At 38.7% G+C, this 22,574-nt stretch overlaps 1 protein-coding gene across 1 annotated transcript; it reads right to left on the bottom strand.

Annotated features, from left to right (window-relative positions):
- Nucleotides 1-1,750: 1,750 nt before the first annotated feature.
- Nucleotides 1,751-2,680, bottom strand: Olr1191 (olfactory receptor 1191). Its single transcript, NM_001000981.1, is given in 1 exon segment — nt 1,751-2,680. A coding segment is annotated over 1 exon segment (930 nt).
- Between the last annotated feature and the right edge of the window lie 19,894 nt (nt 2,681-22,574).

Genomic DNA, 22,574 nt, shown 5'->3' with positions numbered 1-22,574 from the left:
GAGCCCAGAGGCCTTATACAGTTTCCTCTTGGGCCAGGGATGTGGGCAGGGGTGGGCAGTGTTGGTGGTCTCTTCTGCTCTGCAGCCTCAGGAGTGCCCACCTGACCTGGTGGTGAGGTCTCTTTCCCACGGGGTCTGGGAGCAGAGAGCTGCTGTGGGCCGGGATCCTACAAACTCTTATATTCTGTTGGTGATGCTTGTATCTGTGACTTCCGATCTTTTTTCTAGGGTTTCTCTGTTCCGATTTGTCTCTATTTGTGATTTCTTTACTGTTTCTATTTCCATTTTTAGATCCTGGATGTTTTTGTTCAATTCCTTCACCCGTTTTGTTGTGTTTTTTTTTTCTGTTTATCTTTAAAGGATGTTTGTGTTTCCTTTTTAAGGCTTTTACTTGTTTGCCTCTGTTCTGTTTTCTTTAAGGGAATTACTAATGTCCTTCTTAAAGTCCTCTATCATCATCGTGAGATGTTATTTTAAATTCAAATATTGCTTTTCTGGTGTGATGGGGTAACAAGTATGTGCTGTCGTGGGAGAACTAGGTTCTGATGATGCCAAGTAGTAGTGGTTCCTGGAGCTTAGGTTCTTGCTCTTGCCTCTTTCCATCTGGTTATCCCTGATGTTAGTTAGTTGTGCTGTGTGTGAGTGGAGCTTGGCTCTCCTGTGGGTCTGTGAGCCTGTGATCTTAAGAGTTTGAGCACTCCTGGGAGGTCAGCTGTCTCCTGGCAGGTTTGGGTCCAGAGGTCTGTGTTCTAGACTTAGCTGTGAGTGCATATGGAGATTGGAATATCCTGTCCCAGGCTGCTTGTTGGTTTTTATGCCCTGTACACTCCTGGCTGGTTCTTCTTTGGAGAGTTAGTGGGGCACAAGTGGGGTCTGACCTGGGAATGAAAGCACTCTTGGGAGACCAGCTTCTCCTGGCAGGTTTTGTTTTGGAGGGCTGTGGGACAGTTTTAGCCCTGGGCACAGATGGAGTCAGATGCAGTTTCAACTGAGAGCCAATTTTCTGGTTCATAGATGGCGTTTTCCTACTATGGTCTTCTGTTGTAGCAGAGGCAAGAAAGCTCCCTGGGTCTTATGTTTTTAAAAGAGCTATATTCCTGAGGGCAGCATTAGAAATCAACCAGATTGCTTCCCAATCCTTCTCTTTTTAATACAATCACACTGTTTCTAACATTTAACATAGAAGTCAGAAGGACAAAAGTATCCACATCATTGAAGACCATTTCAGTCAGGATGTAAAGATAAAATTTTCTCTCCAGTAGAAAAACTCAGGTCCAAAATCTCAGTGGTGACTTCTGAGTGGTGAGTAGAGACATTCATGGTAAGGTCCAGCCTGTCCAGAAAGGAATGTCTAATAACAACATATATTCTACTACATCAGTAATTAATATACCATTTATAGCAACAGGTATTGTTTACCTGTATGTGGTCTTATGTTCTAAAAATGAACTAATTCATAAATTTTATTAAACAACTCATGAATTGTCATTTGAATGGTTGTATAGACCTAAAGAAATGTAAACATTAAACTGAAGTGAAAAAACATGTCACTTATAAGAGGGGAGGAGGATAGATTGAAGATAATGAATGAGGTATCATAAAAATTTCAGCTGAAAGTATTCTCTATATAATTTTGATCAAAGACAGAAGAACAAACTGGATAAAAATTATACATAATTAAGGGACAAATTGTTTTGGTTCACAATTTTACTTTTGTCATCTCAGAATACTGAAACAAGTAAACTTATAACTAAAAAAGTATTGTCCCAAGTGTTTGTAAAGCTTTCTTAAAGTCTTTGTTTCTCAAGCTGTAGATGAAAGGGTTCAACATGGGTGTGACCACTGTATACATTACTGAGGCCACCATGCCCTTCTCAGAAGAGGAAGATGCATCAGAACTAAGATACACACCAAGGCCTGTCCCATAGAATAAAGAAACCACTGATAGGTGAGACCCACAGGTAGAAAATGCTTTATATTTTCCATCTGTTGATGGGATTCTCAAAATAGAGGAAACAATTTTAGAGTAGGAATAAATGATCCCTGAGAAAGGAACAAAGCCAAGGACACATATCAGTATGTAAAGGAGGATATGATTGATTAGTGTGTCTGAGCAGGCTATCGTGAGGGCTGTGGCATGCTCACAATAAAAGTGTTTAATTATCTGATTGGTACAGAAGGACAGCCGCAGCATTAACAGACTCTGAATCAGAGAATATGAGAAGCTAATGAACCATGATACAAGAACCAACAAGCCACTTAGATGAGGATTCATAATGACTGGATAGTGTAGCGGGTAACAGATGGCTACAAATCGGTCATAGGCCATCACAGAGAGGAGGAATGTGTCCATGCCCGAAAAGACCATGAAAAAATACATCTGGATGATGCATTCTGCATAGGTGATGGACTTGCTCTGTGTTTGGATGTTCACCAACATCTTAGGGATTGTTGTTGTGATGAAACAAATGTCAGAAAAGGACAGATTAGATAGGAAGAAGTACATGGGAGTATGCAGGTGAGAGTCAATGCTGACGACCAGAATGATGAGCAGATTTCCAAGCACAGTGACCACAAACATGAGCAGAAACAGTCCGAATAGCATGGGTTGATGCTCTGGATCTTGGGAAAACCCCAGAAGTAAAAATTCTAAAGTACTTATTTGGTTTCCTGGTATCATGCTGTTGACAAATAAGCTAGACACCTATGGGAGAGAAAGATTGAGAAACATACACCACAGTCTCTAAGATGTCTGTCCTTTTATGTATTAAGATAAACATACATAACAGTTTCATTACTATGAAAATTAGGAATCCTGCATTTTCTCATCCATTGATAATACTGTCTCATAATGTTAACCTTCCTTCTTCTCTTATCTCTATTAGAACTATTAACTCTCCAAATTTTAAACCACATAAAGACCAATGAATCTCTGGAAGTATTTAGATCAAAACATACAGTTTCTAAAAGTACAGTAAATCCTTTCTTTATGACAGATACACTCTGATGCACAGTTTCTCTTCTCAATGTTTGTCAGTGACTACACTAAATTCTGATCATTAAAACGTTTTGTTCATGAACATGATCATACCTTCTCTGTATCTCTGAACTCTCATTCTTAGAAACCTTTGTTATTTTAATTTCTGGCTATTTTGTGTATGTGATACATTTCTTGGCTTTCTGGATGATTTCCATTTTCATCAGGTGTCAATATTATGTGATTATTTGACAAAGATTTTGACACCATTTTGACAGCCAAATTAATGAAACAATGAACATATGAACAAATAACTTTCTACTTATGTAACATTGGTAGTACAGCCTGAGCATCTGTCCAAAAATCTTCAACTCTAGCTCCAAAGAAAAACAGTACATGACACAAGATAACTGACCCCATAGGTAGCAATGAATATCCTAGTAAGAGCACCAGTGGAAGGGGAAGCCCTGGGTCCTGCTAAGACTGAACCCACAGTGAACTAGTCTATGGGGGGAGGGCGGCAATGGGGGGAGGGTTGGGAGGGGAACACCCATAAGGAAGGGGAGGGGGGAGGGGGATGTTTGCCCGGAAACCGGGAAAGGGAATAACACTCGAAATGTATATAAGAAATACTCAAGTTAATAAAAAAAAAAAGATAAGTAATATAGGAGAAAGGTATAGAAAAAAATCTCTACTCACTATCCTAGCTCTTCAGTCAATTGTAGTTTATTCATTCCCCAGCATACACACCTGTATGTCCCAACAATTTATCTTGTTTTTCCTTCAATTAATATTTTTATGTAATCTAACAATGTATCCTTTCCTATAGAAGTCTCAAGAATAAGGTTTTCTTGAGTCATCAACACATGGCTCATGGTTCTTTCCTAATTATCCTGTCATTAAATCCAAGGCAAGAGGAAGAATAAATGCAGACATTGAACGCTAGGAGACATTAATGAAGAATTGATGGTGATGGGGGTGATTAGAATATAAGAAAATTTCTTTTAAACTTTCATCTTTGAAAATACTCAATGCTCATTTTCTTCATCCATTCATTTGCATATAAAATGACCAAACAGCCTCCAATTCTGACTAAAAACCCCTCTTCTTAAATGTGATTAAGGTAAGAAGCTATTCAGTCAGAATGTTTTTATTTCCTGATATTGCTTCTTAAAACCAAAGTTTAAGATAAAAATAATGAACATGTTCTGTGATGAGTGTAATATACATGGAAAAGAGAAAGCAGGAAGAATGAACCTTAAATCTGAAAGATAAAGTAGAGGGTCTGGATGCTACAGGCTTTGTTTGGAGGTATTCAGAAGTCACATGGACTTGGGGTTGTAGCTCAGTGTTTAAATGCTTGTTCAGCATCTGCAAGTTTCTAGACTTCATCCAAGAACTACAAAGAAATTTTGTTCACTGCAGTGTTAGCATAGCTCATGAATTCCTACCTATAGTAAAAGCAACAACTAAACTACTATTTAAAAGAATTGTGACATTATAAATACCATCCTCTGAAGTAGCTCACATGTAAGAAACAATCTACTTGCTCTGTTCCTACTGTCTGGTATTGCTGGACAAAAAGGTGAATTATATCAATAATTACCAAAGACTTGATTAGACTTTTATTGGTTCTTGAAAGTTTTATGGAAATGCTTCTTCAAGAAAAGTTTCCTTGGGCAGGTCTGTGTTTGATGTAGTGAAAATAAAGATGCAGTTTTGTTTTGACATTCACATTTTCACCTCTGACAAGTAGAGATGGATGTAGGAAGTGGCAGTTTTAATACTGAATAATTAAACACTGGGATAAAGTTTATTTGTTTAATGGGATCAGCGGGCATCTTTCTTTTTTTTATTTGGATTTTTAAAAATTTATGTACATTTCAAATGTTATTTCCTTTCCTGGTTTCCCATCCATAAACTCCCTATCTCATTCCCCTCCCCCCTTCTTCTGTGAGGGTGCTCCCTGACACATCCACCCAAGCCCCCTCCCCCTCCTGACATTCTCCTACACTGGGGGGTTGAGCCTTGGCAGGATCAAGGGCTTTTCCTCCCATTGGTGCATAGGGCATCTTTGAATGCAGCGTGGATTGGTGAATTAAGGGATGGAGTCCCTGAGGATGGGTTTCTGACAAAAGAATTACCTAGTTGGAGATATGAGAATAATGATTTTTTTAGCAGAGAAAATTAATAGCCCAAATGAAAGAATCAAGGAAGCAAGTGTTCCTAGCAAAAGTGTTTAAGTGCACAGTTGTTAAAGGAATGGTGAAGAATGACATGCCAGAAACAGTCCAGGATAACTCCCAAAATACATAGAGATATACACAGAGAGGTAATGATGGATAGATGATACACAAGGCTGGATGAAGGATGATACAGTACACTGACTGCACTGAAAAAAATCACTTTATAAATTATGATTTTCCTTGTGGCTTGGACCCAACAAAGGATTTAGAACAGAGAAAGTTAAGGATAGAGGCACAGCAGTATGAGTTTTTCACATTATTATACATGAAAGGAAAAACTCAAGATTTCTGTAGCAGAAGATAAGAAATAAGAGCTGGAACAAGTAGAAAAATTATGTTAATGTTTTGCTAACAGAGTCTGCTTGAGGATGAGACCTACTCAAATGAATACAAAAAAATGTAGCCAATGATTCTCTAATGTTTCTAAATCTAAGTGGTAAGAGGTAGAGAGGACATTGTAGCTAATCTCTGCTATTCTTCCATTTTTCTTATTTCACCTGAATTATTCCAATGTTTATGCACCAAAGGTTTTTATAGTGTCTCTTCAAAAATCTGTATATTACTTTTGTGCTCAATAGAGTAATTGAATGTAAGTGGACACAGACATAAATTTATCAACATCTACATTGAGAATTCTCAACAAATAGAAAGGAAATAGTTGGTGTTCGAACAAAATGTCTGATCACCTGCTTCTCAGTTCTGAACATTGTCTCATACCTGATCCTCATATGTTTTGGCATGTATGCAAAGTCTATCCTCTACAAGTACTTATTGCATTTCATAGGGGTAATACTTGAAGGCATTTGGACTTCTACTTATTTGAGAAATGATTAATAAAACATTTGCCCACCATCCTTCCTTGGCAAGGAAGACACCATGATCAAAAATGTGAATAACCATTGTACTTCAGATGTTCTGACTCCTGAGATTTCCCCAAATATGGAAAACTCAAATGAATAACTGCATAATTTATGGTACTTCATTCATGTACCTCCCCTTAAATAAAAAATATAAAACATCTTGGCCTTTAAATCTGTTTCCATCTTCACACTGTAAAGGAGAGACAAGAATATGCTGTCTATAGATAAATTCAGATTTTAGAAACTAATTTCTTTGCTAACAGCAAGCCAACTCTTTCCTCTTGAAGAGAAATTCTAGTGAGCATACTATACAAAAGGAAACTAGGAGTAAAAAGGGAGGCTGGTCAATCAGACGAAGCCTGAGAGAGTCCCAAGCAAATAAGTGTGAAAGAAAAGTCACAAATGCTTATTGTAGGCTGTGAGAGAATGGAAGCCATGGCTTTCTTGGTTGAGATCATAAAATGCAAAATGAGAGAACAACTTTACTTTAAATTATGTCACCATGTCTACATTGTACAACTCACAATGGTCACTATGTAACTAAACTCTTTTGTTCAGGGGAGTCTTCGGTATCAGAGCATCTTGGTAAAACAAACAAACAAACAAACACAGCAAAAAACGACCCCCAAACCCAAACAACTAACCAACCAACCAACCAGCCAACCAACCAAATCAAATCAAAACAAAACAAAACCCAAAAAGCATACCAAAAATAAAAACCGTATTATTTCCTCAGCAATCTACCTACAATATATAGATTCAAAGTAAATGGTCACTATAAAAATGTAACTTAAAGCAAATATCCTATTGACTCTAGTTTTTCAGATATTACTCATAAGAGCAACTTCTATGTATAATAGCTGTAAAGTTAATACTCTTACTATCAACCACTTCATTTATCATTTCCATCATGGACTATATAGGCTTGGCAATATGTACTCACCATGGTTCAATTCCTTTGAATTTTACTTGCTCCAGGAATGTTGGTTATGAATGATAGAAGGTCTGTCTAAAAGAAAAAGATGAAAAAATCAAACATGGAGAAAAGAATCTGGATGATTTTTTCCGGGAAAGACATGAAGTATGTTCTGTCTTGGTAATTATAAGAGTTATAGGTGTGCCCTGGGAATTGTATCCCTCTGAAGCTTATTATTATCAAATTGATCCTTCCCTGCTCCTCAAGGGCAGAGACTACACAAGAAGAAGGCTCTAACATCTCAATTTCTTATCCCTGGAAGAAAATCAGTGGATATTTCTATGATCACTCTGTCATGTGTTTCTTCTCTGAGAGTCATCAAAAATTTTCAAGATCACCTACTGTTGATACATGTTATAGCTTTCTGACTTGTACTGCTTACTCAATTTGTGTAGCAAAGGGTTCAGAATTAAATAAGGTTGAAAATCTGAGAAATAAGCTTGAGATTGATTCTTTTGTGGGTATGTGAAGGTGTAGTATAGCTGGGCCATACAGAAGACTTATTTATATTTTAGATTTTTTGAACATTCTTCTCACTGTTTTCTAGAATGTGTGCCTCAATTTGCATTCTCATCAGCAGTGAATAAGGAGTCTCCTTTCCTCACAACCTCACCAGTATTTGTTGTCAGCTGTCTTGTTGATATTAGCCATTCTGACTGGGGTGAGAAAGAGTGTAATTGTATTTTATTTGCCTTTTCCTAATTGCTTAGGTTGACCAATTTTTTTGCAGTAATTTTTAGCAATTTTGATATTTTCTGTTTAGAATTCTCTGCTTAGACTACTAGCCCATTTTTAGGAGGGTCACCTGTTTCTATTATTTTTTTAGTTCTTTGTATATTGTGGATGTTAATCCTCTGTCAGGTGTTTATCTGTTAAAGATTTTGTCTAATTCTGAGGGATGTTTTTACTATATTTCCCAGAGATAGCCAGGTTCCACAGTGGAAGTAAGGAACTAGTGAGGTGGAAATTAGTCAGGTAATGTGGTCAGGGGATTCTTGTAGCCTGGCTGTCAAAATATTTCTTTATTTATACAGAACTCAGTAAGCAGGAATAAATTCATGTTGTTCCAATACACAGATCATATAACTTTGTCTCCCAACATTAGTTCTAACTTCTCTTGTTCCAGCTGAAGCTCTGCCTGTCTTTTTGGGGGCTGGCTCCCACACAGGAGAACCATGTGAGACACTGTGACCTATTCCCCTGCCTCCTGTCCCACTAGCATCCATGTGGTTAGACTGTCATTTAAGAGCTCCATCTTCCTTCCCATTCACATCTCTACCTGTAATCAGGATCTGCAGTCCACAGCACAGTCTACAGCCTGCTGCCACCCAAGAGAATGAATCCCAGAGGCCTCCTACTCTCAGGATCTACCAGGTCAGCCAACACCAGTAACGATCAGATGGCTAAAGAGAAGCATAAGAACAAAATGCAGAAGACAGTCCAATATTCTACCATCACAATGCTGATGCCTTATTACATTAGCTTTGGATATCTTAGCACACCTGTAGAACAAGAAAATGACCTTAATTTTTATCTTATGCAGATGATAGGAGCCATTAAAGAGGAAATAAATAAATTACTTAAAGAAACACATGAAAATAAAATCAAACAGGAGAAAGTCCTTAAAGAAGAAACAAATCTCTTAAGAAAATATGTGAAAATACAATCAAATAGGTCAAGGAAATGAATAAGACTGTTCAAGCCCAAAAAGTAGAAATAGAAGCAACAAAAATAACTCAAATGGAGGCAATTCTGGAGATAGAAAACCTAGGAAAGAGAACAGAATCTACAGATGCAAGCATCACCAACAGAATACAAGAGATTAAAAGAAAGAATCTCAGGCATAGAAGAAACTATGGAAGAAGTTCATACTCCAATCAAAGAAAATGACAAATCTGAAATGTTTCTAATACAGAATAGCTAGGAAATTAATTTCTCTATGAAAAGACAAAACCTAAGAATAATAGGAATAGAAGATTCCCAGTTTAAAGGACCAGAAAATATATTCCAAAAAACCATGGAAGAAAATAAAGAGCTGATTGTAGAGAAACGAGGGGGCCAGAACAAGTGCCCCAACACTGGGAGTAATTGGAACCCCTTAGATTCAGGGATGCAGGAACCCATGCCAAGCCAGGAGCACAGGTCCCTTCCAGTCTGAACCGGTGCCCTGAGCAAACCTTGGGCAATGGCTCCACAACCACTTCCAAAACACCCAGAGGAAGCCTGACTCCTAAGTGCTCTAACATTCCCAGGATCATAGGTGATATGAAATGTCCAGTGATACAGTATCACAGAATCACAGAAGAAGCTTGACTTCCAGGAGACTGGATACAACCAGGATCTCAAGATCCCAGAATCATAGGATCACAGAGACACCTGGATTCTGAGTAGTTCTGACACAAGCAGGATCACAGGAGGGACAGACTGGTGTCAGAGACAGTGAGGACTGGTAACACTAGAGATAAGCAGATGGCAAAAGGTAAGCTCAAAAACATAAACAGTAGAAACCAAGACTACTTGGAATCATCGGAACCCAGTTCTCCCACTATAGCAATTCCTGGATACCCCATCACACCATAAAAGCAAGATTTGGATTTAAAGTCACATCCCATGATGATGATAGAGGCCTAGAGGAAGGACATAAATAACGTTCTTAAACAAATACAGGAGAACATAATCTCACAAACATAATCTCACATCCAAATATGAATATAACAGGAAGCAATAATCACTATTCCTTAATATTTCTCAACATCAATGGTCTCAACTCCCCAGTAAAAAGACATAGATTAACAAATTGGTTAGGCAATGAGGACCCTGCATTCTGCTGCCTATAAAAAACACACCTCAGAGACAAAGACAGATACTACCTCAGAATGAAAGGCTGGAAAATGACTTTCTAAGCAAATGGTCTGAAGAAGCAAGGTGGAGTAGCCATTCTAATATCGAATAAAATAGATTTTCAACTAAAAGTCATCAAAAAAGATAAGGAAGGACATTTCATATTCATGAAAGGAAAAATCCACCAAGATGAACTCTCAATCCTAAATATCTATGTTCCAAATACAAGGGCATCTACATACATGAAAGAAACCTTACTAAAGCTCAAAGCACACATTGCACCTCACACAATAATAATAGTAGGAGATTTCAATGCCCCACTCTCATCAATGGAAGATCACGAAAACAGAAATTAAACAGAGACATAGACAGACTAACAGAAGTCATGAATTGCAACGCCCACCTCATCCAGCAAAGAAGACGCAACACCGTTGGATTCTTCTCAACAGCCTTAATGGCAGGAACACCTCATTGTTGATACAGGGGACACCAAGGAACAAAGGCACAAGCCTTATATACAAGACAGGCTATGGCTATATACTTGTCCTCTAGGGATTGGTGGAGCATGAAATACCTCATTAGCATGAATATCACTCCAGCCTGAAGCTGCCGGAGAAACGCCAACACATGTGCATTGCAGTTGTTTATCACCAACGATCACCGGATGTCGGCGCCATCTTTAGCCGCTCCCTACAATAAACCAAATAGACTTAAGAGATATTTATAGAATATTCTATCCTAAAACAAAAGGATATACCTTCTTCTCACCACCTCATGGTACTTTCTCCAAAGTTGACCATATAATTGGTCATAAAACAGGCCTCAATAGATACAGAAAGATAGAAATAATCCTATGCGTCCTATTGGACCACCATGGGCTAAAGCTGGTCTTCAACAACAATAAGGGAAGAACGCCCACATATACGTGGAAATTGAACAATCCTTTACTCAGTGATAACCTGGTCAAAAAAGACATAAAGAGAGAAATTAAAGACTTCTTAGAATTTAATGAAAATGAAGGTACAACATATCCAAACTTATGGGACACAATGAAAGCCGTGCTAAGAGGAAAATTGATAGCTCTGAGTGCCTGCAGAAAGAAACAGGAAAGAGCATATATGAGCAGCTTGACAGCACACCTAAAAGCTCTAGAACAAAAAGAAGCAAATACACCCAGGAGGAGTAGAAGGCAGGAAATAATCAAACTCAGAGCTGAAATCAACCAAGTAGAAACAAAAAGGACCATAGAAAGAATCAACAGAACCAAAAGTTTGTTCTTTGAGAAAATCAACAAGATAGATAAACCCTTAGCCAGACTAACGAGAGGACACAGGGAGTCTGTCCAAATTAACAAAATCAGAAATGAAAAGGGAGACATAACTACAGAATCAGAGGAAACTCAAAAAATCATCAGATCCTACTACAAAAGCCTATATTCAAAAAAAAAACTTGAAAATCTGCAGCAAATTGACAATTTCCTTGAGAGATACCAGGTACCGAAGTTAAATCAGGAACAGATAAACCAGTTAAACAACCCCATAACTCCTAAGGAAATACAAGCAGTCATTAAAGGTCTCCCAACCAAAAAGAGCCCAGGTCCAGACGGGTTTAGTGCAGAATTCTATCAGATTTTCATAGAAGACCTCATACTAACATTATCCAAATTATTCCACAAAATTGAAACAGATGGAGCACTACCGAATTCCCTCTATGAAGCCACAATTACTCTTATACCTAAACCTCACCAAGACCCAAAAAAGAAAGAGAACTTCAGACCAATTTCCCTTATGAATATCGACGCAAAAATACTCAATAAAATTCTGGCAAACCGAATCCAAGAGCACATCAAAACAATCATCGACCATGATCAAGTAGGCTTCATCCCAGGCATGCAGGGATGGTTTAATATACGGAAAACCATCAATGTGATCCATTATATAAACAAAGTGAAAGAACAAAACCACATGATCATTTCATTAGATGCTGAGAAAGCATTTGACAAAATTAAACACCCCTTCATGATAAAAGTTCTGGAAAGAATAGGAATTCATGGCCCATACCTAAATATAGTAAAAGCCAGATACAGCAAACCAGTAGCTAACATTAAACTAAATGGAGAGAAACTTGAAGCAATCCCACTAAAATCAGGGACTAGACAAGGCTGCCCACTCTCTCCCTACTTATTCAATTTAGTTCTTGAAGTTGTAACCAGAGCAATCAGACAACAAAAGGAGATCAAAAGGATACAGATTGGAAAAAGAAGAAGTCAAAATATCACTATTTGCAGATGATATGATAGTATATTTAAGTGATCCCAAAATTTCCACCAGAGAACTACTAAAGCTGATAAACACCTTCAGTAAAGTGGTTGGGTATAAAATTCACACTAACAAATCAGTAGCCTTCCTCTACACAAAAGAGAAACAAGCCAAGAAAGAAATTTGGGAAATGACACCCTTCATAATAGTCCCAGATAATATAAAATACCTCGTTGTTACTTTAACCAAGCAAGTGAAAGATCTGTATGATAAGAACTTTAAGCCTCTGAGGAAAGAAATTGAAGAAGACCTCAGCAGATGGAAAGATCTCCCATGCTCATGGATTGGCAGGATTAATATAGTAAAAGTGGCCATTTTACCAAAAGCGATCTACAGATTCAATGCAATTCCCATCAAAATACCAATCCAATTCTTCAGAGAGTTAGACAGAACAATTTACAAATTCAGATGGAATAAAAAAAAAACCCAGGATAGCTAAAAGTATCCTCAACAATAAAAGGACTTCAGGGGGAATCACTATCCCTGAACTCAAGCAGTATTACAGAGCAATAGTGATAAAAACTGCATGGTATTGGTACAGAGACAGACAGATAGACCAGTGGAATAGAATTGAAGACCCAAAAATGAACCCACTCACCTACGGTCACTTGATTTTTGACAAAGGAGCCAAAACCATCAAATGGAAAAAAGATAGCATTTTCAGCAAATGGTGCTGGTTAAACTGGAGGTCAGCATGTAGAAGAATGCAGATTGATCCAGCTTATCACCCTGTACAAAGCTTAAGTCCAAGTGGATCAAGGACCTCCACATCCAACCAGATACACTCAAACTAATAGAAGAAAAACTAGGGAAGCATCTGGAACACATGGGCACTGGAAAAAATTTCCTGAACAAAACACCAATGGCTTATGCTCTAAGATCAAGAATCGACAAATGGGAATCTCATAAAACTGCAAAGCTTCTGTAAGGCAAAGGACACTGTGGTTAGGACAAAACGGCAACCAACAGATTGGGAAAAGATCTTTACCAATCCTACAACAGATAGAGGCCTTATATCCAAAATATACAAAGAACTGAAGAAGTTAGACTGCAGGGAGACAAATAACCCTATTAAAAATGGGGTTCAGAGCTAAACAAAGAATTCACAGCTTAGGAATGCCAAATGGCTGAGAAACACCTAAAAAAATGTTCACATCTTTAGTCATAAGGGAAATGCAAATCAAAACAACCCTGAGATTTTACCTCACACCAGTGAGAATGCCTAAGATCAAAAACTCAGGTGACAGCAAATGCTGGCGAGGATGTGGAGAAAGAGGAACACTCCTCCACTGTTGGTGGGATTGCAGACTGGTACAACCATTCTGGAAATCAGTCTGGAGGTTCCTCAGAAAATTGGACATTCAACAATCTGAGGACCCAGCTATACCTCTTGGGCACATATCCAAAAGATGCCCCAACATATAACAAAGACACATGTTCCACTATGTCCCTAGCAGCCGTATTTATAATAGTCAGAAGCTGGAAAGAACCCAGATGCCCCTCAACAGAGGAATGGATACAGAAAAATTTCTACATCTACACAATGGAATATTACTCAGTTATCCAAAACAATGACTTTATGAAATTCATAGGCAAATGGATGGAACTGGATAATATCATCCTGAGTGAGGTAACCCAATCACAGGAAAACACACATGGTATGCACTGATTGATAAGTGGCTATTAGCCCAAATGCTTGAATTACCCTAGATGCACAAAACACATGAAACTCAAGAAGGATGACCAAAATGTGAATGCTTCACTCCTTCTTTAAAAGGGGAACAAGAATACCCTTGCGAGGGAATAAGGAGGCAAACTTTAGAACAGAGGCAGAAGGAACACCCCTTCAGAGCCTGCCCCACATGTGGCCCATACATATACAGCCCCCAAACTAGATAAGATGGATGAAGCAAGAAGTGCAGGCTGACAGGAACTGGATGTAGATCTCTCCTGAGAGACACAGCCAGAATACAGCAAATACATAAGCGAATGCCATCATTAAACCACTGAACTGAGAACGGGACTCCTGAAAGAATTTGAAGGGACTTGAGACCCCTTATGAACAACAATGCTAAGCAACCAGAGCTTCCAGGGACTAAGCCACTACGCAAAGGCTATACATGGACTGACCCTGGACTCCAACTACATAGGTAGCTATGAATAGCCTAATAAGAGCACCAGTGGAAGGGGAAGCCCTTGGTCTTGCCAAGAGTGAACCTCCAGTGAACGTGATTGTTGGTGGGAGGGCAGTAATGTTGGGAGGAAGGGGAGGGGGAGTGCTTAGGTGGATGTTGGCCTGGAAACCGGGAAGGGGATTAACAAGTGAAATGTAAATAAGAATACTCAAGTTAATAAAGGTAAAAAAAAAAGAAAGTGAGACTATCTTGAAAAGCTCTTATTTTTTCATTTTTCAACTGGCTGGAGTCATCCAGGGAAGGCTGTGGCAAGCAAGTGAGCTTTCTGAAGATGCCCCACTGATTTTTGCATGTCTGAGATGTGTGTGCTCTGAAGAGGCAAGGACTATGGGTATTTCATCCCAGAGTTGCTTCTTATATACCTCATTTATCTGGCAGGGCATAAAGAACTCTCATTGCCTCTAGTTTCTTGGAATCTTATTTTTAATAACAGTTTTTATTGGATATTTTGTTTATTTACATTTCAAATGTTATCCCCTTTTACACTGGTTTCCTCAGTAGAAGTCTTCTATCTCATCCTCCCTACCACTGCTTCTGTGAGGCTTCTCCTCCACCCACCAAACCACTCCTACCTCCCCACACTGGCATTCCCTACCCTGGAGCATCGAGCCATCACAGGACCAAGGGCCTCCTCTCCCAGATTAGGCCATCCTCTGGTACATATGCAGCTGGAGTCATGGGTCCCTCCATGGAACACTTTGGTTGGTGGTTTAGCCCCTAGGAGCTCTGGGGGAGTCTGGTTAGTTGACCTTTTTTTTTCCTGTAGGGTTACACTTTCAGCTCCTTCTATCCTTTCCCTAGATCCTTCATTGGGGTCCCCATACTCAGTTCAGTGGTTGGCTATGAGCATCCACATCTGTATCTGTTAGGTTCTGGCAGAGCCTCAAAGGAGACAGTTATGTCAGGCTCCTGACAGCATGCCATTCTTGGCACCTACAATAGTTCCTGGGTTTAGAGTCTATATATGGATAAATCCCCAGGTAGGGTAGTCTCTGGATGGCCTTTCCTTCAGTCTCATCTCTGCACTTCATCCATGTATTTCTTTAGACAGGAGCAATTCTGGGCTAAAAATTTGGAGATGAGTGGGTGGCCCAGTCCTTCAGTCAGGGGGCCTTGCCTAACCTCTGGATATGGTCTCTACAGGTTCTTCTTCCCCTTTGTTGGGCATTTCAGCTAATTTATCCCCTTCAGGTCCCGAGAGCCTCTACTTTCCTTGTATCTGGGACTTTCTGGTGCTGGCTACATTCCTCAATTTCCCATCCCCCATTGCTACACACCTCTGCTTAATTTCATAATTTTCTGTATATCATCCCAGTCTCCTCCCATACCTGATTCGTCCCCTTTTCTCCCTTTCCATTTTCTTGTCCTCTCAAGTCCCACCCACACTCTAACTCCTGTATTTTGTTCCCCCTCCTAATAAGGGTGGAAGCATCCCCACTTTGATCTTCCTTCTCCTTGACCTTCATATTGTCTGTGAGTTGTATCATGGGTGTTCTAAGCTTTTTGCCTAATATCCCTTTATTATTGAGTACATATCATGTATGTTCTTTTGTGACTGGGTTAGCTCACACAGGATGATGTTTTGTAGTTCTATCCATATGTCTATGAATTCCATGAAGTCATTGTTTTTAATAGCGGAGTAGTACTTCATTGTGTAAATGTACCACATTTTCTATATCCATTCTTCCATTGAGGGATGGCTGGGTTGTTCCCAGCTTCTATTTTAAATAAGACTGCTATGAACATAGTGGAGCATGTGTACCACGTTTTCTATATTCATTCCTCTGTTGAGGGATATCTGGGTTTGCTTTTATTATATTAAAGTATGAACATTGAATTACTGATTTAAAAAGTACTTTTTAAAAAATGTTATTGCTATTGAATATTTTTTATACTTACATTTCAAATGTCATCCCTTTTCCCTCCTCTCCCATACCCTTTCCCCTTCTCCCTGCTCCCACTCTCTTATATTTTTGGTTGTGAGCCTAGCCTTTAATGGCTGAGCCATCTCTCCAGCCTGATGCCTCCACTCTTACCCACCCACCCTGGCAATCCCCTACATTGCGGAAACAACTTTTACAGGACCAAGAGCTTTTCATCCTATTGAGCCTTGAATTCCTGATCTCTCCAATCCTTTTAACATGAATGCGTGTTATATTTTGTCAAAGGTTTTGTCAGAATCTAAAAAGATGATCATGTGGTTTTTTTTCTTTGAGTTTGTTTATATACTGGAATACATTGATGGATTTCCATATTTTGAACCATCCTTGCATTCCTGGGATAAGCCTACTTGCTCATGGTGAATGATAATTTGGATGTGTTCTTGAATTCAGTTTGCCAGAATTTTGAGTATTTTTGTATCAATATTCATAATTGGTCTGAAATTCTCTTTCTTTGTCGGGTCTTTGTGTAGTTTAGGCGTGAGCATAATTGTGGCTTTCTAGAATGATTTGCATAGTGTTCTTTCTGTTTCTTTTTTGTGAAGGAGTTTGAAGAATATTGGTATTAGATCTTTTTTGAAGATCTGATAGAATTCTGCACTAAACTCATCTGGTCCTGGTTTTTTTTTTTTTTTTTTTTTTTTGGTTGTTAGACTTTTAATGACTGCTTCTATTTCTTTAGGGGTTATTTAGATGGTTAACTGATTCTGATTTGACTTTTGTACCTGGTATCTGCCTAGAAGATTATTCATTTCATTAGGAAATGGCTTTTGTTGTAGGATCTGATTATTATTTCTATTTCCTTGGTTTCTGTTGTTATATTTCTCTTTTCATTTCTTATTTTGTTAAATTGGATACTGTCACTGTGCCCTCCTGTTAGTCTGGGAATGATTCATTTATCATGTCGATTTTCTCAATGAACCAGCTCTAGGTTTTGTTGATTTTTTTAAATATTAATTAAATAATTCATTGTTTTAAATTCAGCAGTTCAAAATTAAAATACAATTAATAAAGCAGAGAAGCAAAACTGTCATGGATTGACCCCATGTTTACTAATAATATATGGAAAGATTTTTGTGCTATTTCTTTTTTTAATGTTATCTTTTGGGATATTTTATGTGCTTACATTTCTTTTAATTAATGATTTTATTTTTCTTGGATATTTATGTTTTAAATGTTATCCCCTTCCCCCCTGTCCATTATCTCCTCCCCTCCCCTTGCTTCTAGGAAGATGTTCCCATTCCCACCCATCCACTCTAACCTCAATGCCCTGGCATTAGTCTACATTGGGGAAAAAAGCCTTCACAGGATCAAGGGATTTTCTTCTTACTGATGCTGGACAATGCCATCCTCTACCACATATGTGGCTGGAGTCATGGGTCCCTCTATGTCTACTCACTGGTTGGTGGTTTAGTCCCTGGCAGCTCTGGTGGAATTTGGTTGATATTGTTGTTCTTTCTATAGTGTTGCAACCACATTCAGTTCCTTCAGTCTTTTCTCTATCAATGGGGTGCCCTGGTTCAGTCCAGTCGTTAGCTGCAACCCTCCTCATCTGTAACAGTAGGGCCCTGGCAGAGACTCTCAGACAGCTCTATCATGCTCCTGTCAGGAAGCACTTGGCATCAGCAATAGTGACTGGGTTTGGTGGCAGCATATTGGATGGATCCTCTGGTAGGGAGGTCTCTGGATAATCTCTTCTTTGGTCCCTGCTCTACTCTTTGCCCCTGTATTTCCTCCCATGAGTATCTTGTTCTCCTTTCTAAGAAGGGATGAAGCATGCACATTTTGGTCTTCCTTCTTCTTGGGCTTCATATGATCTGTGGACTTTTTCTTAGGTATTCCAAGCTTTTGGGCTAATATTCACTTATCAGTGAGTACATACCATTTGTGTTCTTTTGTGACTGCGTTATCTCACTCGGGATGATATTTTCTAGATCCATCCATTTGCCTAAGAATTTCATGTAGTCATTGTTTTTAATAGCTGAGTAGTACTCCATTGTGTAAATATATGACATTTTCTGTATCTATTCCTTTCTTGAAGAACATCTGGCTTTTTTCCAGCCTCTGGCTATTACAAATGAAGCTGCTATGAATATGTGTCCTTGTTATATGTTGGAGCATCTTTTGGGTGTATGCCTAGGAGTGGTATAGCTGGGTCCTCAGGTAGTACTATGTCCAATATTCTGAGGAACTGCCAGAGTGATTTCCAGAGTGGTCATTGATCCACTTGAACTTGTGCTTTGTCCAAGGAGATAAGAATGGTTCAATTTACATTTTTCTATATGCTGACTTCCAGTTGAACCAGCACTGTTGAACCAGCATTGTTGAAAATGCTATCTTTTTTTTTCATGTATGGTTTTAGTGCCTTTGATAAAATAGGTGTGTGGGTTTATTTCTGGGACTTCAATTCTAGTCCATTCATCTACCTGCCTGTCTCTGTGCCAATGCCATGGAGTTTTTTTTTTTTTTGTTGACCCAATTGGTAAGATATAATTGCCCACTTAAACATACAAAGCCCAGTACCATCCATCCCTTAGGAATATTGATAACAACCTGTAAATACACAGAGCAGAATCTTAACATCACCTGCCATGGCTTCTCACCCTCTCTCCTCTCCTGTCTCTTCTTCTCTGTCCTAGTCTCCTCCTCTTCCTTCAAACTTCTCTGCCACACATCCTTCTTTCTCCTCCAATGACAGGCCTCCTTCTATCCTGTACCTGCTCCTCACCTGTACTTTATACATTCAATGGAGAGGTGGTTCTGGTGAAGTCACCTGAGTTCTGAGTCCTTGACTAGGCAGCTGTCCTTGGGGCAGTGGAATTAGCATGAAAATACAGATAACTTCAGGGCAAACCACAACATTTCCCCCTTTTTGTCCAGTTAAAAAGCCTTTTCACTTATATATAAATTGAGTACAATTATTACCATTCTACAATTTATAAAGCATATGATATTCTCAACACCCAGTCCATCACTATATCAGTTAAACAGAACATTTAGTTCTTCATTTCAGCTTAAGAAAGGCTTAAAATCGGGGCTGGAGAGATGGCTCAGCAGTTAAGAGCACCTGACTGCTCTTTCAGAGGTCATGAGTTCAATTCCCAGCAACCACATGGTGGCTCACAACCATCTGTAAAGAGATCCGATGCCCTCTTCTGGTGTATCTGAAGACAGCTACAGTGTACTTATATATATAATAAATAAATAAATCTTAAAAAAAGAAAGGCTTAAAATCTATATTATATCTTGCCTAGCTTGTATACTATCTGATAACTATCCAATAAAATATGTATATTCAGAGTTAAAAAGCCTGATAGGCTATGAAACTATAATCAGTTTTCAACCCCGTCAGAAATCTGAAAATGACCAAATATCTATACACATAGGAAGCCTAACACAGCTTCCAGAACTGAGAGGTTGTAGAGACAAATCTCCACTAGCACAGTCCCCTGTTAGCAACATGTGAGCACAAGTCTTCAGCCTTCTGGCCCAAAATCAACTGACAGACTCTTGAAATGCAGATTTTGAAGGGCTGATCACCCTGTCTTGGCAGGGTTTATCAGTCAACTATTCTGCATAATTTGTCCTTTTCTGGACAGTATTAGTCTGCAGATGAAACAAGCAGTTTTGTCCAGTGGCTGCCACAAAGTATTGCCTCACCTGGAGGTAGAGATGTTCAAATCCTTCATTAAATCTGCCAAAGGGGAACTGTTAGGAGCAGATATGTCTTAACAAAAGATAAATAACTTTCAATCTCAAATTTTGTGGATTTCTGACGTTTTTGAAAACCATCTATCTATATAAGACAATCTGGACTGTTGTCTTTATATCTTAATAATATCTTGAAAGTTCTCTCACAAAGTCAGTAATATGTTTGCTATTTGACCCTTAACTCACATGTGTAATCAACTCAGAAGTTTGTAATGACATCAGTGGAAGGACTGGCTCTAAACCTTGTACTTTTAATCTCTTTTAACAAATAAATTCTATATCAAAACAAAGATATGATTTTAGCTTAGTTAACAAATAAGATTATGATTGTATAACTCAATCTACCTAATTCCTCCCTGTTAAATTACAACAAATTTTAAGTACCTCATAAAAACAACTTTAGAATAACCACTTTTAGCCCCCCAAAGTCCAGGGAATTGGGGCGATGACTCCTCCATAACTTCTTCAAGCTGTACATGGGCGTTGAGATATCCTTAAGGGTAGGGGGTAGGAAGAATGAAGCAAATGCTGTAGCAGGATGTGTCCTGACTGGACCCAGCTTAAAGTTCTTGAGACCAGGATTCCAAGTAGGCACACTCTGTAAAATACAACTCTCAAGACAAAGGTTTAGAATTGAGATATCTTTTTGTTTGATTCTCCTGAATAAATTTTTCAGGCAGTCTACCTCTATCAAATCTGATCAGTATGACTCTGTGAGGTTTCCAGAGCCTAATCACAATTTTTAACAGCACAAAGACAAAATCTTTCTCCCAAAATACTGTGTTCCTTAGTCTGTAACCAGAAAAGTTTGTATCTTGCACTCTCTCCCAGAGTAATAATATAACCATAAAACTCAAAGTCATACCCATCATGAAGACTAAACAATTTTTTAAAAAGGAAGTAAGCTAAACAATGAGCCTGATAGGTTTTTGTACTCTATGATATCAGGAAATGGACCCCAAATTCCCGTGGAGCCCACGTTAAGAGAATTCGAGCTTCCTGTTGTGTTAAGTATCAAAAGTAACCACAAACCCTCACTAGCCGGCATCAATGAGCCATATGGCCTTTAGCAGGGTAATTCATAAGACAAACCAAATACTTTCTATCAATTCCAATATCAATAAGCAACATATCAAACCAGGACTTTAGCCCAAAGTATCTCAATCTGTTAAGCTCTCTACCCAGAGCCACAGATTTTTCTTTAACCTTAATAACTTCTATAATACATGCCTGCATTCACTCTCCCTGGTGTTACAGACATTTCATCACAACTCTCTACTTGGAGGTAGTGATAATTTTTCCCTATCTAAGTTCCGAACCATAGATGAAAATCACCACATGATTCGGGTAATCTCTTTACTCTCCTTAAAACAAACTTAAACACCTATCAATTCTAAAACCAACAAACAACTTAAAACTCAGGACTTTAGCCCAAAATATATCCATCTGTTAAGCTCTCTACCCGGAGCCACAGATTTTTCTTTAACCTTAATAACTTCTACAATATATGCCTGCATTCACTCTCCCTGGTGTTACAGACATTCAATCACAATTCTCTATTTGGAGGTAGTGACTAATTTTTCCCTATCTAAGTTCTGAACCATGGATGAAAATCCCCACCTGATTCAGGTAATCTCTTTACTCTCTTCTTTCTAAAAACAAACTCAATCACCTTTTAATAATACCTGTAACTAAGAAGTAGCTTGTCTAACTCTAAACAACTTTCTTTAAAAAGCAGCTTTTAATCTCTAACTCTGATCTGCCATTACTTCTCACACAGCAGGGGACCTACAGCCTGCCAGCCCAGGTGGCTTCCCCATTTCTTTGTTTGAATTCCACACTTAAGATATCACATGACTTAACATGGCGCTGGCCTCCTCTTAGAAAATAAAAACTTTCTCTCAACCCTCAGGATTACTAGTGGATTGTTGCCCATCACCTTGGCTCGCCATCTGTTGTTATAAAATATAAAAATAAAAGAAGTATCATTGTTTTTTACCCACTTTGTCCGCACCTCGGTGCCCAAAGATATCTGCTAGATATCTTGGCAGAAACACAGCCCAGCCGCACACTTTCCTACACTCAAACCCTCACATAAAAGAACACACAGCACAATAATCTTTGACCCAATTGGTAAGATATAATTGCCCATTTAAACATACAAAGCCCGGTACCATCCATCCCTTAGAACATTGATAACAACCTGTAAATACTCAGAGCAGAATCTTATATCACCTGCCATGGCTTCTCACCCTCTCTCCTCTGCCATGGAGTTTTTAATCACGATTGTTCTGTAATACAGCTTGAGGTCAGTGAAGGTGATGTCCCCAGAAGTTCCTTTATTGTTGAGAATAGGTTTTGCTCTCCTGGGTTTTTGAGATTTTCTTTTCAATATCTTGAATTCTTTTTTCCTTCCATCTATATTAAATTGGGTATTTCTTTTACATTTCAATTGTTATTCCCTTTCCCAGTTTCCAGGCCAACATCCCCCTAACCTCCCCCTCCCCTTC

Source organism: Rattus norvegicus, chromosome 8 (genome assembly GCF_021556685.1).
Source record: "Rattus norvegicus strain SHRSP/BbbUtx chromosome 8, alternate assembly SHRSP_T2T, whole genome shotgun sequence".
Lineage (NCBI taxonomy): Eukaryota > Metazoa > Chordata > Mammalia > Rodentia > Muridae > Rattus > Rattus norvegicus.
The sequence above is the reverse complement of the archived record's forward strand: the minus strand, read 5'-3'. Positions and strand labels throughout refer to the sequence as shown.